The sequence below is a fragment of the Hemitrygon akajei genome, chromosome 7 (assembly GCF_048418815.1).
Source record: "Hemitrygon akajei chromosome 7, sHemAka1.3, whole genome shotgun sequence".
NCBI lineage: Eukaryota > Metazoa > Chordata > Chondrichthyes > Myliobatiformes > Dasyatidae > Hemitrygon > Hemitrygon akajei.
This window is the reverse complement of record NC_133130.1, coordinates 48,629,002-48,648,453: the sequence shown is the minus strand read 5'-3', so window position 1 is coordinate 48,648,453 and position 19,452 is coordinate 48,629,002. Positions and strand designations below refer to the sequence as shown.

General features: G+C 38.6%; 1 protein-coding gene across 1 annotated transcript in view; it reads left to right on the top strand.

Moving 5' to 3' along the window:
- tgfb2 (transforming growth factor, beta 2) overlaps positions 1-19,452 on the top strand; it is a 64,282-nt gene that overhangs the window by 10,919 nt on the left and 33,911 nt on the right. The window contains exon 2 of the mRNA XM_073050806.1: positions 4,539-4,702. Coding sequence (XP_072906907.1) covers positions 4,539-4,702 — 164 coding nt within the window. The remainder of the gene's footprint in view (positions 1-4,538; positions 4,703-19,452) is intronic.

Here is a 19,452-nt window from a genome sequence, read left to right as displayed (position 1 = left end):
GTTTTGTTGAAAGAATCTTTCAGTGTTTACCATAATTGCTCTGTGAAACTGACAGCAACTTTAAGATTTCTGTGCATCTTGAATTTATTTGAAGTAGAGATATGAATATTGTAGGCTGTTATTCAACACTCCCCCATAGGCCTCACTATTTTAGAGACTTCCACAGCATCATCAAATGAAATATATGGGTTGATGAGAAAGATGGATTTTGTAAACATTGCATCAGAGCTGTGAGTTTTGAATGCTTTATTAAACTACAATTACTGTGTAGAAAATTCTCTGATCCTAATCTTATATATAATTTAAATGCTGCAGATGAAATTTTGAATATTCTCTAATAATTACATTAATTCTTTATAATTTATATAAGGTATTTTAACTTGTGTCTTAATTTTTAAAAACGTAGAAACAGAAGTCTTCAGCACATTACAGGCCCTTCAGCCCACACACCTACCATGCACCCTACACTGCAAAATGCCTGGAATTTCCCTACCACATAGCCCTCTATCTTTCTAAGCTCCATGTAACTATCTAAGAGTCTCTTAAAAGACCCTATTGTATCCGCCTCTACCATCACCGCCGGCAGTGCATTCCACACACCCACCATTCTCTGAAAAACTTGCCTCTGATACCCCCCTTGTATCTATTTCCAAGCTCCTTAAAACTATGCCCCCTGAATTTTAGAAAGACTGTATTTCTTGCTCTGTAAAATGTTTCTTTGAGGTTAGTATGAAGTGTAATTGCTTCCTTAGTGACATCACCTGGGTCGTTATATTGTAAGTTCAAGTAAAATAAAACAAATTTTCTAGGAAAAATTGAAGTTCAGTTATGAAACAGTTAAACATGAGCCCCAATGAAGTGGAAAGAAAAAATCATTTTATATGCAATTTTGTGCAAAGAAACTAAAATATGTTAGTTAATGTTGTTGTCATGGTGACCTCTATATCCAAAAACATATTTCATATGGGTCGGATAAACATGGCCACTTACAGCTCTTTATACCGACCAGCTTATTTGAGGGCACCTGGACCCTGTAGATTGTCGAAAACAATCCAGAATGTCATTGCCAAGATTTCTGTGGAAACATTTCAAAGCCCGTATTTGGAGGACTGCTGTTGACGGTGACCACATTGTTGGGTTACTAAATAGCGTAGACAGCAATGTCAAGGAGCTTTATTCTATCAGTCCAAATGATGACTCATGACAGCCTTGGTTTCCCTGTGCAGACTACAACTAGTATGTTGGAAGACGACCAGGGCGTTCGGCCCTTCAAGCCTTTTCTGCTTTTCAATTAGATCATGACTACAGTGTATTTGAGCTTCATTACTCACTCAATCTGAGATCCTTTAATAGTCCTGCCTAGTATGTATTATCATTCTCAATTGGCCAGAGTTCCATCCTTATGTGAAGGTATGCTTCTTGACTTTGTCCCTAAATAGCTTAGCTGTAATTTTAAGGTTGTGCCTCTTTTGTTTTCAGTTCCCCTACCAGGAGTGTAGCCTCATAGAAAACAGCAGTAATTTATTATTTTGTGTTGCTCTGTATTATCCCCTGGGTTTACTTGGACGGTGCGCTGCTGGACTGTGCCAACTTGTATGGGGCTTCGCTCAGAGGCTTCAGTAAACAGTATTACTGTGGTTTCATATTTTCCTTTAAGTCTAACTAAAATATTCGAGGTTTGAAATGTACAGATCAGCTCTTCCACACATTGGAAGGATGGATTTTGTGACATCAGTGTTGGAGAAGGAAACATTTTTCTGCTCTTCCCTGGTAATGTTTCACCTTCTACTCAGATACAATGTTGTTCATCTTTTTAAATTTGGATATGCGATGCATTAAGCTGGTCTGCTGTTCCCTGTTTTCCTCTAGAGAGTAGCACATCACTGCATATGCATAAATGGGAGATGGTAAAGGATTCTGATGTACAAAGTGATGCACAGAGATCTGGTTATGTTTGTTCCACTGAGTGCAAAGGGTGATCTCCCAGCATGCCTGGTTTCTGGGTTACTTCTTCATCTCTAGCCGTTACATTGGATATAGCACCGCTGTTCTAATATCTGTCCATCTACTCAAGAAATTCTCTCCAAAGTACCTAAAACATCTTGTAACTGCAACTGTACTAAGAAATCTAAATTAAACTTATATTGAATGGTGCAAATGTGAAGTGAAAATTCCAAGTATGACTACTTCCATCATGTATTTGTGATAAAGAGTTAAAAAAACACAGATCCAGAATTCAGTACCTGCACAAATAAATGAAATAAATAGATAAAGCATGCCCAATCCAAAGTATTTTGTAGAAGTATCATAAAGAGATCTCTGAGGTACTGATGAGAGATTTTTGGATAGTTCAAGGTAACTGCAATTTAAAACATTGCTGTTCAAAAAGAATGAAGTGCAAATAATGATCACATATTAGTCACTGCGACTTCTGTGCATAAATAGAACTGAATGTCAGAGTAATTTAGAGGATTACCTTCCAAATTTTAACCTGTTAATCAACAGTGAACACAGCTTTATCCAGCCTGATCTAACTCCTGAGTGTAAAATGTCATGTTCAGCACTAACCTCATATCATAGCAGATGATTCTTGTTGACTTCAGTAGAACCTGAATTTCTGAAATGGATTTGAGTGCACAGTTGCTACTCTATATTAATGACAGAGGACAAATTTCTATCCATCTGCTTTAGAAGTGACTACAAAATGCTCAATTTTAATAAAATACAATATTGAAAAATGCAATTAAATCATTGATGTACAGAATGTGAATTGTCAAATTATGTGAGTGACTGGATGAAATTTATTCCAAATGGATGCAACATTCAAACTAAGCTAAAACAAAGTAGGGCAAATTAAAAAAAACCAAACAAGTAAAATTTAACATTACTGAAGGTATTTAGCACAACAAGCAGCATCAGTGGTAAGAGAAACAATGTTAGTATTTGAGGCTGATGGCCTTTCATCACGGATGGATAAAGTTAGAAATTAATGATGTTTTCAGTTTCAAGGAAGGAGGAAGGGTTGAGACTACAAAGGGAATGAGGGAATGTTTGTGATCTCTCTTGTCTTTACCCCACCATAAACATTCCCTTTCTTCTTTCCATATATATTCCTTCACTGCAGCTTGGAACGTTTTGATATCTAGTTTTATTGAACATGTCATTGACTGAAAAGTTAACTCTGTTTCCCACTCCATAGATGCTGCTTGATCTGCAGACTATTTTCTGTTTTCTGATTTCCAGCACCTAAGGGTTTGTTTCTGAATAGAAATAGACCTTTGAGTTCAATTATCAAGCTGATAGGCATTAGAGGAAGTAACTGTTTGGACAGCTCACATCTTGAGTAGTATGTCCAGTTCTGCTCATTAAGAAATAAAGGAAATATTTAATTCCCAGAATTATGAAAGGAAAGACCATAGGCCAATCCCCAACATGGGTACTTAAATTTTAAGAAAAGGCTGAACGAGACAGGGCTTTATAGTTTGTGAAGACCAAAGTCTCAGAGATTTTAATTTGGAAGTATAGAAGTGAACATCCAGCAATGCCAAGATTATTCTGCAGTTCTGTTGAAAATCAGACCATGGGATTAATGTACACACACACACACAGAATCAATCTAATAAAAGCTAATGCTTTGGAAATTGGTTTCTGGTTAGAGTAGAGGGGCAAAAGTTTGGAATCTCTTCAGAAAGATCTAGATGCAGGTATCAGGAGAGGTTAAGGTTGCTGGAAGTGGGTGAATTGAAATAGGCCAAACAGTCTTTCTCACCTAAAGTCATGTAATCTTGCAGTGGGAAAATTACTATTCCCTTGTTTTCATGTTAACCTCATTCCTTACTAGCTGTGTTCACTTTTCCTAAAGGAACTCAAATAACAAAGTTGCAAGAACAAACCAACAAGTTGTTAACTGTAAAATGCAGACACTATCATTAGTAGCATGATGACAACTCACATTCTCCAGGGAATTTTGGTGATCAAATTAAAACCTGTAAATTCACAACAATAATGTTATTTGTTATTCAATACTTTATTGAAATCACCCATATTAAAGCCTGATATCTTGGATAAGGTGAATAAATTTGCTGCATATCTGTAGCAGTGATTCGGCTAAGCTGAACTACTAATGTTATAGCTACATTAATTCAGAGAGTTTACAAATATCCCATACAGCTTATATAATGTATTATCTTCAAAACTGCAATGTTCTGTAGAGCATAGAAGGCTAAAGTATGATGGGTGTTGGCTTGAAATTCTAAGACAAAATTACATGCAATTTGAAGCCCAGTGTGCCAGCACTCCAGAGTTTTAAGAAGCTTTTGAAGCAGGTTGTTATTAAATAATACTGTACCAGCCTTGGAACAAATTAATAATTTAGAATCAAATAGATTTTTTGATTAGGGGACACTTACTATGAACTCTTTATACAGGGACATCTAACATTACTGATTGAAATTAATACTTTGTATATTTGCATCATTTGAAGCCACAGTAATGTTTGCTGATCTTTGTTGATAATTGTTCCATACACTTCCTTGTAGATGTCATCTCCTCCCCACAATACAACCGATACTTTAGACGTGTGCCTTTTGACGTCAGCTCAATGGAGAAAAACGTTTCCAACCTGGTGAAGGCAGAGTTCAGAGTGTTTCGTTTACAGAATCCAAAGGCAAAAGTAGAGGAACAACGAATAGAACTGTATCAGGTAGCATTTGATATAAAATATTATTGCATTTAACATTTATTTCAATAGATGTTAATATAAATGTTCAGTAATTGTGCTACTTTAGTCCAATGAATGCGCTGTTTCTTCATCTCCAGGAGCCAAGTAAGGCTACAAATGGGTAAAGTTTATCCTAATTAATTATTCATTTGTTTACTGTAGGCATCGTTGTGAGGTTAGCATTTATTGCCCATTCCAGATCGCCTCTTAACTGCTTGACTTGCTAAGCCATGTCAAAGTATATTGAAAAGTCAACTGTATTATTTCATGTTTGATGTTACATATAGACCAGATGAATAATGAGAGCAGTTTTTCTTTCCTGTGGTGCATTAGCAAATCTGGTGTGTGTTTATTACCTTTACAGATTCTTCATTAGAGATAAACTCTGACAGTGAGTAGCAAAGTCATTCTTTTTGGTTAATGGACTTTTTGATAAATCAGTTTAGAATACCCAAAAGACGTGAGAAGACTATGTGGACATACAGAGGTTAAAAGAATGCATGGATCTCAAAATGGTTCAGTGATGAGTGAGTGGAATTAGTGTTCACTTGACATTATTTCACCTGGCGAGTCTTGTGAGGTGAGACTAGAGCTTCACCATTTCAGGCATATCTCAAGCTTCTGGTTTTTTGGAGCAAATTTGGCTAGTAAACTCATTCTGCATTCTGTATTGTACACAGAAATGAAGAGTCAGTCGTAACTTACAACTGTAGTTAAATTTAATATTCAAAAACTTTAAAAAACTGACAATGGCACACTTCAAAATGTTAAAAAGGTTACCAATAATAGGTCAAAAACTCACGTATCTTGGGTGAGACAGAGGCTATGTACCCAGATTCTGTAGTTAAAAACATTATACTTTCAGTGCACAGAAATGTTTAGTTCCATCAATGAAAAAAAAAATTCTGTTTTGTGATTGTCACAACAAGAAAAGTCATGGCTGCTTTTCGTAAATCAGTAGTGTAGTTACAACAAGAATCTCTCCCACTGTACTTCTAGCATAATCAATTTTAATGCAATAGGAAAACATATTTTGCTTCTGATGGAAAAGGAACTGAATTTTTTTGATGTGATTGCAAAACATTCTTGAAAATCTTGGAATCATATTCAGTGGAATAAGGTTTCCCATACAATGTAATCACCATAAAGCAGTAGCTCTCATACAAAACCAGTTTTCAAGGCTTCCTTTTGAGTTATTGAATGTTACTTAAATTATAAGTGTATGAGACTGAGGGATTTTGTTGTGGGCTGCTGCTTTTGGGTTTGAAATAATACCAGTTTCTTACAGGAGCATGGGGGCAGAATTTTTCTCTGCAAGAATAGAAGGTAGAAGGCAACAAACAAAAATGAGACATTAGTTAGTGAGGCCAAAGCTGGAGTATTGTACACAGTTCTGGTCACCGTACTGTAGGAAGGATGTGAACGCATTGGAGAAAGTGCAAAGGAAGTTCACTAGGATGTTGCCTAGGATGGAGTGCTTCAGCTGTGAGGGGAGACTGGACAGGTTGGTGAAGGATCTGATTGGAACATACTGTACAAAATTAATTAAGAACATAGTACAAAACTTTATTTTTTTCCCCCTGACAGAGACATTTACCAGATGGCACAGATTTAAAGTAAGGACAGCAGGTTTAGAGGGAATTTGAAAAAAAAATTTTTGAGTGCAGTTGAAATCCTGAAACTGAGGGGCAGGTGTGAGCGGTTATTCTTACTGGGAAATGATAAGGGTGAGAACTTGAAATGCCATCGCTTGGAAGGCTACAGGCTGAGTGCTGGGAAGCAGATTCATACAGAGAGGTATCTGACAGTGGTGTAAACAATGTCAGCCTAAGGGTCTTTCTCTTTGGCCCTGAAACTGTATGATTCTGCAGTATATGAATATGTATTCTGATTTTGGATCTTCAGTGTGATAATATGCAGTTGTTATATTTAATTTCAAGAGATGCACAGAAAATACCAACCTACCTGCGTGGTTTCTAGCTAAAGCACAACATCTGAATGCAATTGTTCTCAGTGGGGATTGTTATTCAAGTAGTATAGTTGAATCGGAAGATGAACTGCAGAAATAACCATCTGTACCTTTGAAGGCTGATTTGATTGGAAAATTAGGCATTTGATTCTTTTATTAGCAAAAAGGGAAAGATGATCGCAGGTATCGGCAATGGATAAGGATAGGGACTGATTAGTAGGTTGGATCTAGACATGTAGCCATGGACCAAACTGGGATATTGATTTTGCCACATTTATCCATCTGTGATTCAGATGAGGGAATAGACAGGGTTAAATATCCTAGTCAATTGGCATTAAGGTTCTGAGTAGCACAGATGGGAGAAATGAAGTTACTTAGAGACTGAGGTGATTTAATGCCAGGAAGCATATGGGAAACTTGAAACTGCAAAGGGAAGCAAAAATATTTGATTGTTAGCACAAGTTGCAAAAATGGAAAAAAAAAGACATAATTATTTAGGATTAGCTGAAATATAATTAGCTGAAACAGGTCATATTATTCAACCAGCCCATCCTGATATTTAGATAATAAGACCATAAGATATAGGAGAAGGATTTGGCCATTTGGCCCATCAAGTCTGCTGTGCCATTTCATCATGGTGATCCATTTTTCCTCTCAACCCTAATCTCTGGCCTTCTTCCTATATCCTTTCCTGCCATGACTAATCAAGAATCTATCAACTGCTTCCTTAAATATACCCAATGACTTGGCCTCTACAGCCATTTGTGGTAACTAATTCCACAGATATGCCACTGTCTCATTTAATGCTTCAGTTGAGCTTCTTCCATCCTTCCTTGGATAAATCCTAAAGTGTAACCCACTATTCCCTACTTTGTCGCATAGTTACCCAGCTTCTGCTTTAATGCTTGATAATTACACTATGAAACTCTTGTTTTTACTTTGAGTAGCCTCATACAAGAAGAAGGTATTTGTGCTTCTGTTCTGCAGACCTGTGATCAGACCTCATTTGGGGTATTGTTTCTGTCCTGGGTGTTCTGCATAGCAACAAGCAGATATTAAACTTGATGCAATACAAATTCAACAGAAATTGTTGTTGTTTAATGGTTTAAATTTTGCTGGTAGCTTATATATATATAAATTTCTATTTCCTTGAGTACTGAAGAATAAGGTGAGATTTAATTGAAATTATTTTAAAATATATCTATTTCCTCTTCTTAGAGAGTTTAGAGCAAGGAAATGTGATCTTAAAATTAGAAGTTATTCAAACATGACTTGAGGTACTTTTCTTCCAGGGAAGATATTCCATAGGTTGGGTTTTAATTGAAACTGTTGAGAATGAGTTCAATAGTTTTTTGTCATTGAGGATGCCAGGTAAGGTCAAGAAAATGAACTTAAGGGAGTGAAAGACCTCTGCCATTCGCATGTCCCTGTATAAAGTTAGTAAATGTTTATCTCTGAGGTGTGTCCAATAATATTCACCATAGACTCAACTCTACAATTCCACAACGTATTTCTGCAGCACATTCTAAAGCTTAGGGGCAGGGAAAGGAATTTCTCCCTTGTGATTGCCACCCAAAATAACAAATTGACACAAAATCTCCTCTTATTGCTCCAATCAACATTTCACTGCGTTTTGTTTCTTCAGTGCCCATTATATGTAACTGAAAGGCTAGAAGGGAGAACCTGGGCTCCTTATGATATTGATCCTGCCTACCCAACTTTTCCTGGTTCCTGGGGAGTCTTGGAGGTTGAAGCTACTTTCTAGGAACATGCTGATACCATAGGAAAAAGTTCACTTCCTTCTTTCTGGAAACTAATGAAGATTTTGTTCCCAATTTTTTTTTGCACATTTTTAGCCCTTCACTCTATTTGTTCTCGCTTGGTGGACACCATCTTAATGGAAGAAATTCTGATTGGCACCGACCATAAAAAAATCATACACCCAATTTAAAGGAATAATCGGCATAGCATCTTGCAGTGCTTTACATATACGCACTCGTTATTCTGTAGGAACTTCTATTTGTTGGACTGTGCTGTTTTAGCAATTTTTATTACAAGTAATTTATCTGCAATAGAAAGCTTTTGTGAAACCATCAAAGGTTTGTTTTGATTATCCAAAATTCTGTTGTGGGTGTACATCTTGTTTTAGTAGAAAGCAAATTGACTGTGGATAGGATGGGATTTGTTTATTTCCTTAAGGCTACTGCTTAATAGTCTGCATTAAATCCTCTCTTTCTATAATGCCAGAACCAAGCACATCAGCGCCATGTTTATTTTGGAGATTGGAAAATCTCCTGATGTGGTGCTGAGAATATAATCTAATCATTGTTTGAGTGCCAGATGGCACAATGCCATCCATCTCTTTATACTTTAAAAAATCAAAAATGGCACAGTGGAAGAGTGGTGATACTTTACAGTGCATTTAAGCCCCAGGATACAACATCAGAAAATGAAAGATATGACTTAAGCACAGGGCAGGACCAGACCATTAGGCCCCTCCGGCTTGTTCTGGGATTGAATTAGATCATTTGCTTCAGATTCTCATTTAGCAAGTTCCAGAACACATCAAAGAGAGGACATCACACATACATTTCACAACAGGAAAATCCACTGGACACTCAGAGTGAACGGTTTTGTAATTTTGAATTTGAACTCAAATCCTTTTCAGATTGCTTGGAGCAGGTTTCCTGCTCTTCTCTCCCCAAATGAACAGTTGGAGATTCTTACCAATAATCAAAATAGGAGATGAAAATCAATACCTTGCTGAATGTAGAGAGCTGAAATATGAGCAGAGATGGCTGGAAATACTCAGCCAATCTCTCAGCATTTGTGGGAAGTGAAAGAGAATTTGTGTTTCGGGTCAATGATCTTTTGGCAAAATTCTGTAGGTAGAATATTGACCTGAAAATATTCATCTGATACTTCCCCATTCATAGTTTCTTTCTGCCTGTCACATTATTAAAGAAATTATACTTGCTTTCCCACCAATTCTCTCTCCCTATCAGCAACCCGCAAAAAGTTACATATTTAGAAGTGAGAAATTCTGTTGTGTGGTGCGTGTTTTTAAAATTGATCTATGATTAATGTTGAGCGTATGATCAATTGTGAAAAACATTTTCAAATCAATAATGTTGATAGCATAAAATGCAAGCTTCTTTCAGAAACCTGGGAATGGAGCACATTCAATACTCTAATGGCACTCGCCTGTGAAACTATATCACCACAGGATTAATGCGCAGTGTAGGGGATGCAGTCTAAGCTGCAGGTGCAGGCAACGCACCTGCACTACAGAAAGAGATTATCAGTCACTTGCAAGTCAGTGGCGGAGTTAGTAATAGCGTCTTCGGCAGACCAGGAGTTGTGTGCAGAGTCTGAGTTTGTTTTACTGTTTGTTAGGGGTGTTCCGGAGGTGATTTTGTTGGCTCTGCAGCATTATCAGGAAGAAGAGAGGAGAGAGCAATGGGAAGAATGTCTTGCCTGAAGCTGAAGAATGAGGGACAAAAGGCTTTGATTAGAAATTCCTATCCCTTAAGAGTTTCCTGAGAAGCATGCTAAGGTATCAGTGACGAAGATCTGACATTTTTTTAGGCAGTGCTCCCATCAAGCATCCATTTCATCAGAGGGGAAGTTACTACTACAGGACCAGTAGCTAATGTATTTCACATTTCTTGGCTCTAAAGTATACAATATGATAAATGTTCCCTATTCAAGGAGAGAGGAATTAATATTGTTTTTCTTGATTAAAGAGTAGCAGATGTTACAGGCACATCGATTTTCCCAGATCCAAGCTTCTTGAATGTTCGGGGATTTGGGGTGAATGCACGCAATCTTTTTCCCAGTGAAAAGGAGTTTTAAAAAAAAGAACACAGGGAGAAGTTTTAAAGTGAGAGGGGAAAGAATTAAAAGGGACCTGAGGAGCATCATCTTCATTGTAGTGGGTGGAATGTATATGGAGCAAGCTGCCAGAGGAGTGGTTGAGGCAGATGGTATAACTGTATTTAAAACACATTTGGACAGGTTTGTAAATAGTTAAAGGATTAGAGCATGGGTTGCCAACCTTTTTTATGCCATGGACTGGTAATATTGAGCAAGGGTTGCGTGGACCCTAGGTTGGGGACCTTTGGTTTAGAGAGCTATGGCCGAATGTGGGCAAATGGGACTTAGAGCATCTTGGTTTGCCTGAATGCGTTGGGCTGAAAGGCCTCTTTCCATGCTGTATTACTCTATGACTCTAACTGTACGCGTATGGTATTTTAGGCTCTTTGGATGAGCTGGCCCCTCATCATGAACTGCAGAGTTTATCACTCACTGAATGCACAGATGACATGAAAACTCCAGTAATAAAAACTGGCCAGCGGGATTGGATGACTCTTGTGGGTCAAAGGGTATCCCTTTCTCTCTTGGCTCCTCACCACAGACCTAGTCGTGCAGAAGCATGTAATTGCAATGGCAGCTATGCAAGCTGCAGGACTCTTTTGCTTTTCAGCCTTCTGTTACAGACAGAACCTCTCTATGTGTCTGTCGCTTCCATCAACGTTTTTAGACCTGCACTAATGGATCAGGGGTTCCGATACTTTGCCTGTTCTGGCATCATTCTTTTCAATGTTTCCTAAGCTGGCCAATGACCTCTTGCAGTGCTTGGATTGAGCACTGATCTTTTTTTAAGACATAAAGACACAGTGTCAGTCAGTGGTTCTTGTAGAATTTTGGCACTCATGAAATTTCTTGCTGTCAATGGGAAAATACTTCTTTGTAAGAAATGTGTGTAGTGAAATCGGGTACATATGGCATTGGGACAGACTGGGGCGGGTCTCATGTTTAGCATCACGTTTGGACTTGTTTAGTTTTTGGGCAACATAACTCACCATGGATCCTGATCAGGCAGATGATTTCTGTTTGGTACTTGGGCTTCTTCAGCAGTAAATACATCATTTTAAACTGTCACATGTAAATGCAACAAGTAGTAAAAATAGTATAATCTTATTTACACAGTGCCATTCATTACTATCTTTTTATCGGCATGATTTTATGTGAGAACTGTTGTACTAAAAGGTTGAATTCATCTACACTGTTAGCCACCAACCACAGGCGTCTGGCTTGCTTCATTATAAATGTGTAAAAATGATGGTATGTTGATTTTGTTAACATATATTTCAAGAAGCTTATTAAGTGTTCAAGATAAAAGTTAGACAGTGTCCTTTTCCTTTTCGTTGGGAGGAAGGATGGATTCATGGCAACTAGAAGGAGCACCAAAGCTGAATTATGTTAATAATCCTACTGGCAACTAAACCTGAATATGCTAAGATTTTTAAATAATTATTTTTATGGCTTGAAGAAACATTTAGAGTAGCGATTTATATCTGATAATACGAAAAGTGTGAGGACTGTCTTGCGGAACCTGCAGTCCTTTCCCGTTTTTCCAAAGTGATTTCATAAAACCAAAGGAATGAAAATAATATTTTAGAGTTAATGGTGGTGGTAATTTTAGATCCGAAGTTCGATCAAGAATAGAATATTGTCACAAGAATCCAGCTTTGTATAAAGAAAGAAAGGACTGTGTTTCTGTGACATCTTTCCATCCCTAAATGCTTTACAGCCAATGAAGTATTTTTGAGGTGTAGTCACTGCTAACGTTCATCGTGAGAATAACCCAGTAATCTGTTACAGAAGTATAAATCAAAGCATGCGGCGCCACAGTAGAGTGAGAGGTTAGCGCATCGCTATTACAGCTCGGTGTGTCGGAGTTTGGAGTTCAGTTCTGGTGCTGTTTGTAAGGAGCTTGTATGTTCTTCCTGTGATTACATGGGTTTCCTCCCACAGTCCAAAGTGGTACTGATGTACTGGTTAGCAGGTTAGTTGGTCATTGCAAATTTTCCTGTGATCAAGCTAGTGTTAAGTAAGTGGATTGCTGGGAGCAGGGCTCATTGGGTTGGAAAGGCCTTTTCTGTGCTGTATCTCAAAATAAAATAACAGATACAATGCTATGGAATAGTGTTGTGGAATCTTTTACATCTACCTGAGAGAGTAGACAAGACCCTGGCAGACCTTGACCTTATAAGATCAGACCATAAATCTGATCTTATGGCCCACTAATACCAGGAGGGCAATTTCTGAGAGAGCAGCATTTAACTGTGGGAATATTTTGAGTCACTAATCATATAGACAAAACTGGAATATAATTCAGAATAGCACTTGTTGGACAGTTTAAATTGTTATTAGCTTGCTATATTCCGTAGTTAACCTGAGCTGCTAGCAATAGCTTTTGATTAGCCTGGCTATGCTTTGCATTTCTGCCATAAATAATAATTTCCCAAAGCTGAAGCAGTAAAGCTGATAGTCTTGCTGTTTCTTGAAATATGGAATGTCTGAAGCTAGCCAGTATCACAGGAAACTAAGCTCTTGACTCCCAACCAAAAGGCTGAAATATTTTGAGTCCTTTTAGCTGATTGATTTCTTTGGAAGAGTATTGTTCATTGTCAGTGGGATTGCTAGATAAAAGTACCACACAAAAGTGAGTCTGTTCAATTGTGATGAGAGCCAAGTAGAAAATACTTAGACAGTTCGTTTTGTTGAAAGCAGTTAAGAAGTGTCTGCAGCCTAAATCATTCCAGCCCTGTTCTATCACAGAATGTGGAAGTGGAGAATGTGAATGAGAATGTTCACTGTGGGATTTGGGGAGATAGGGTGAGGAGGGTGTGATTGTGGGGTGAAGGAGAAAATATTGAAAGTGGATTAAACAATAAATTAATATTTATCTTTTATGATGCATGTCCAAATTATCCACATTTGTAAATCATTTTTTTTGCTTCTGCTGGTAATGAAAGGTCCCTTAAGTAAGACATGCAATACGAACTAGTATGCCCTTACTGTCAGGAAAGGGTCTGTGATCCATGGTTTCTACCTAAGTGGAGTGGTAAGTTTGACAATAATACTGCCACACCATTGATTTTATTAACTCCAACACCCAGCTTGAATAACTTCCCCACTCGCCATGTGTAAATGGATGTGGAGACAGGGCAGTGAAGTGGTTATGGGAAGGTATCAGTAGACCTGAGCTAGCTTTGGAGAGGGCCTTAAATAACTTGAAAGGACAGACAAGGCCTACAGAGGTTTTGTTTCCTATCTGCCTGTTCAAACCCTTGCATCTCATATGGGTTATTCTGGGCTGCATGACCTTTTACATAATTCAGTGGTGCTTCCTGCCTTTTGGTGTACTGTAGCAGTGATCCTGCTGTAGTGCTGTCTGAGTGATCTCACAGACTGCTGGTCAGTTCTTGCTCACTAGTGGAGATCACAGCGAATCTTAAAATGAACACATATTTGCCCCAAGTCTATGAAACCCAGTGGAGCTAATGAAAGAGATGACAGGTTTTTAGAATTGAATAAGAATACATATATAAACTGATAGGAAAATGTAACATAGAGAAGAGTGAAAGAATTCAAAAGCAACATTTGCCTCTCTGATGAATTTACTAAATGTGTGCAAACAATCTCCAATATGTAGTGTCACCATAGTTAGAGCGCATGCCTTTCTCTTCACATTCCTCAATTTTTGAAACAGAACCAGAATCACATTTATTTTCAATGACATAACGAGGCCATTCAGCCCATTGAGTCTGCTCTGCCATTCCATCATGGCCGATCCCAGATCCCACTCAGCTCCATATACCTGACCTCTTGCCATGACCTTTGATGACCTGACCAATCAGGAAATTATCAACTTTCAATTTAAATATACCCATGCTGTTGGCCTCCACAACTGTCTGTGGCAGAACAAGCCACAGATTCACTACTAAAAAAAAACCTTAAAAATCCTCCTTACCTCTGTTCTAAAATGTGGCCCCTTAATTCTGAGGCTGTGCTCTCTAGTTCTGGACACTTCCACCATAGGAGACATCCTCTCCACATCTACCTCATCTAGGCCTTTCAACATTCGGTAGGTTTTAATGAGATCCCCATTCTTCTATATTCCAGCGAGTCCACGACAAAGCTGCCAAATGCTTCTCATATGTTAACCCCTTCATTCCCAGAATAATCATCATGAACCTCCTCTGGACTCTCGCCAATGAAAACACATCCTTTCTGAGATATTAGGGATCAAAACTGCTGACAGTACTCCAAGTGCAACCTGCCTAATGTCTTATAAAACCTCAGCATTACCTTCTTGCTTTTATATTCTATTCCCCTTGAAAAGAATGCCAACATTACATTCTTTACCACAGATTCAGCCTGTAAATTAACTTCTGGGAGCCTTGCACCTCTGATGTTTGAATTTTCTCCCCATTTATATAATAGTCCGCACTACTGTTCCTTTTACCAAAATGCATTATCATACATTTCCCAAAAATGTATTCCATATGCCACTTTCTTGCCCATTTTCCAATTTGTCTAAGTACTTCTGCAAACACATTGCTTCCTCAACACTACCTACCCCTCCACCTATCTTTGTGTCATCCACAAATGTTGCCACAAAGCCATCAATGCCATTATCTAAATCATTGGCAAACAATGTGAAAAGTAGCTGTCCCAATACTGACCCCTGAGGAACACCACTAGTCACCGGCAGCCAACCAGAAAAGGTCCTCTTTGTTCCCAGTCGCTGCCTCCTGCCTGTCAGCCACTCCTCTATCCATGCCAGTATCTTTCCTCTCATGACTATGTCATAAAATTCTGGAATACAGGTTCATTTGTTATCTATGGAATAAAATCAGATCAGCTTAGTGGCATTAACTGAATTAATTTAAGACACACTGCCACTCAAGTAACCTAACATCAGTTCTGGGATAATACTAGAGCCCATAATTAAAGATGTAATAGCAGAGCTTTTGGTGAACTATGACAGGATTGGTCAGAATCAGTATAGTTTACAAAAGGGGAACCTCGTTTGACAGACTTACTGAAGGTTTTTGAGTATGTAACTGTAGCATGGATATGGTGTATTAGGGCTCTCAGAAGGCTTTTGACAATGTCCTATTTAAGAGATTGGTGTACAAATTTAAAGCACTTGGTTGCTGGTAATGTGCTGACATGGATGGACAGTCTATTCATAGATGGGATCTGGAGAGCAGGAATAAGTTATTCAGCCAATTGTCAGTGTGGCAAGACAGGACACACATGCCTCCACCGCATTTCGGAGTGGCAGGCAGTGACAGATTGGGTACTGCACAATTAACTGCTTCCAGCACAGGTATTCACAGTATACCGTAAGACGTAGGAGCAGAATTAGGCCATTCAGCCCACCGAGTCTGTCCTACCTTTCCATCATGGCTGATCCCGGATCCCACTCAACCCCATACACCTGCTTTCTCACCATACCCTTTGATGCCCTGAACAATCAATAAGTAAATGATTTAAACAAAAGAATTACATGTAATACTCCAAAGTTTGCAGATAAAACAAATCCGGATGGGAAGGTAAGCTATGAGGAAGATACATATAGGTCCAGTCTCATTTGGGTAGGTTTGAATGAGTGGCCAAATGTATGGCAGTTGCAGTAAAACACGTCCACATTGGCGGCAAGAACAGGAGTGCAACTTATTATCTGAGTAATATTAGATTAGGAAAGGGAGAATTGCAACAAGAACTAGATCTCCTTATTAAAGTAAGGATGCACGTGAGCAGGTGGTTATGAAGGCAACTGTCTTATGGGCCTCCCTAGTAACAGGATTCAAGTGAAGGAATAGGAATTAATAACTGCAAATATGTCTAGCCTTGGTGAGATCACACTTTGTATTGTGCGTGTAGTTCTGGTTTTATCTGAAGAAGGATCTTCCTACATTGTAGGGAGAATAGCAAGGTTGACCAGACTGATTCCTAATGGATGGAAGCACTGGCATATCAAGAGAGATTGGAATGACTGGGCTTATCATTCATGTTTTAATGAATGAGACAAGACTTCTTCCAAATGTATAAAATACTGAAAGAATTGAGCAGACTAGTTGCAAGAGCAGTATGATAGGGATGTGATTAATATAATTTCCCACATGATTAGTGGTAAGCTACAACACAGAAACAAACCCTGTGTACATTCCGTTTGCAACTAATAATTGATATTGGGAGATTGCACTAAAGCTTACAAAACTAAGGATGAACATTATGACTGACTGCCATAATTGTTGGGTTTGAGAGGAGAAGGAGAAAATATAACTCCTGACAGGGCTTCAGGATATATTGCCTAGAACATCTACAGGCAAAACGACATGACTTAACCAGTCTCATTGAAAGCCTTGCTAATATTCCCATCTGTTCCAGATGGGCTCTTTCAACACAGGCTCTGGACATAATCCTATAACACAGAAGAGCTAAAATTAAATGGTAAAGCTGCTGAGCTGATTTCCTCTGGATTCCAAACTCTGGTATGCACCTTTGCAGCTTAAACAGGGCATGTTGGGTCTTGGAATCCATTTGTTTATGAAGGTCTTTATTTGGTTTCTATTCACAGAAATTACAAAAGTTTTTTTTTTCAGTTTGAGAGACTGACTAAAGGTAGATTATCTGTTCGTTGAAAATTAAGAAGAATTTGTGCATTATGTTTCCAGTATACTTGAGTGAATGGATTCACCAGAGATGATGTGATTCATTAACCTTTTTACCCATTTTCTGTCAATACTTGTTTCCTCTGTCTCTGAACTTTGATACAAATGACCTTCCATTACCTTTAGTATCATTAGAGCAGTTGTGTTCTTCGGCAGTCATGCCGAAATCCCAAATATACGAGACTTTATATGGGTTGTATTTTAAAGCAGCCTCATTTCATAGCAAGCGTTCTACATTATTTAATGGACTGCATAATGCTAACAATTCCACAGTCTTATGGCTGGGTGTTTGACTCTAGCTAATCATTATGTAACTCTAGTGTTGATGAATGTAACAAAAGAAAACATATAAAGTGATTAGAGCAAAGCCCTCATTCATGGCCTTGAGCTTTTAGACTTGATTATTCCAATGAATTACCATCCTTTCTGATTCAAACCGCCATAAATATGGTCATCCAAAGCTCCATTCAAGTATCTTAAGTTAGAAGGAGCCTCGTTCACCTGTCATCACCATGCATCCTGATTAAATCAAGCCCTGATATAAAAATTCTAAAACCTTTTCATGATCTCATATTTCCATATCATAGAACATAGAATAGTACAGCATAGGAACAGGCCCTTCTGTCCAAAATGTTGCAACAAAACAATTAAATTAGCAATCTAAATCATACTTATGGGTGGAAGTTAGAGGCAAAGTTGATGAAATTGATGACCTCAGCATGGGTACATGAAGCAGCACAAATGCAGTTTAAAATATAAATAGGGTAAACCAAATCTGGTGATTACTCCACATTCAGTCTAAAGATGTTCCTCCATTTACATTTGTTCTACTTGGGAATTTCTGCTATCATGTCTTTGATTTGCCCATGTTTCCACAAATACATCTATGTCATAAATTGAAGAATATCTGCATCCCTAATCATTAACAAAGGACAGTATCCATTGACATTGACATCTTGTGGTGGTTACCTACCAATGATCTGCATAAAATACTCAGTTCATATTTTATCACAGCCTAGGTCCAAAAACGAACTAAAGAACTGAATTCCAGAGATGAGATTGGAGTAACTGATTTCGAAATCCTGGCAGTATTTGCCCAGGTGTGACATTAAGGAGTTCAAGTCAAACTGTTGCCAATGGGGTTCAAGGGGAGAACTCTCTAGCATGTGAACCTTACAGAAAGTTTATCATTGTTAGGAGTCAGCATTCACAATCACGAAGCTTCACTGTAGGAGATTATTCAAGCAGTGTCCTTGCCCTAGCCATTTTAACCTGTTTCTTCCTTCTGTCATCAGATCAGAAGTGTGAATGTTTGATGTTGATTACACCATGTTCATGTCCATTTGCAATACCAGAGCAGATGAAGTGGTACGTTGCTGCATGCAGCAGTAGTAGTGCGATCACTTGAGTCGAGTATGATGCTCCCCAACAGTGTTGTCTTTGAGTGTGTCCTCAGGTGGATGTAGAGGCCATTTGGGATCCTGATAACTGGAATGTTAGGGTGGATTCCATTAACGGGGAATGCTGTGCATTCTCCTTTCATTTAACATGGGGAGTCTGATGCATAAACTACACAGACCTTGCCAGATCAGTGTCAGGGTCCAGTGACATTGAATGCCAGGTGACTGGGGACCCTTCACTGCTGCAGCATTCTTCAGCCTTCAGTCATCATCTCCACCAGCTCCATTGTTGAGTCCTTAGTTGGATTGATCTTCATCTGGAAACTCCACAGGAACTAAATGCCAGGTGGCTAAACTCCAGTCAGCATCGCTCTTGGGAGTCAGGAACTCATAGCCTCTCCACCAAAACAAGGTGGTGATCCTCAGAGACTAGTTGCAACAAGAGCCAAAAAGACCCTGGATGAGTGTAGCTCCAACAATACTCAAGAAAATCAACAACTTCCAGAACAAAGCAGCCTCCTCAGACACCACCCTAAATATTCATCTCCTTCACCACTAGCACACAGTAGCTGCAGGGTTTACCTTATACAAAATGTTACTCGTCTAGATAATCTCCCAATCCAATGACCTCTGTCCCAAGGATTTCAGGTGTATGAGAACACCACAACCTGCAGGTTCCCTTCCAAGTCAAACATCCTTTTCTCTTGGAAATACATCAGCAGCCCATCGATGGTGGGTACAAATCTTGGAACTCCCTCTCAACAGTACTGCTGTGCAGCAGTTCAGGAATGTAGCTCACCACCTCTTTCTCCAGGGAAATTAAAGATG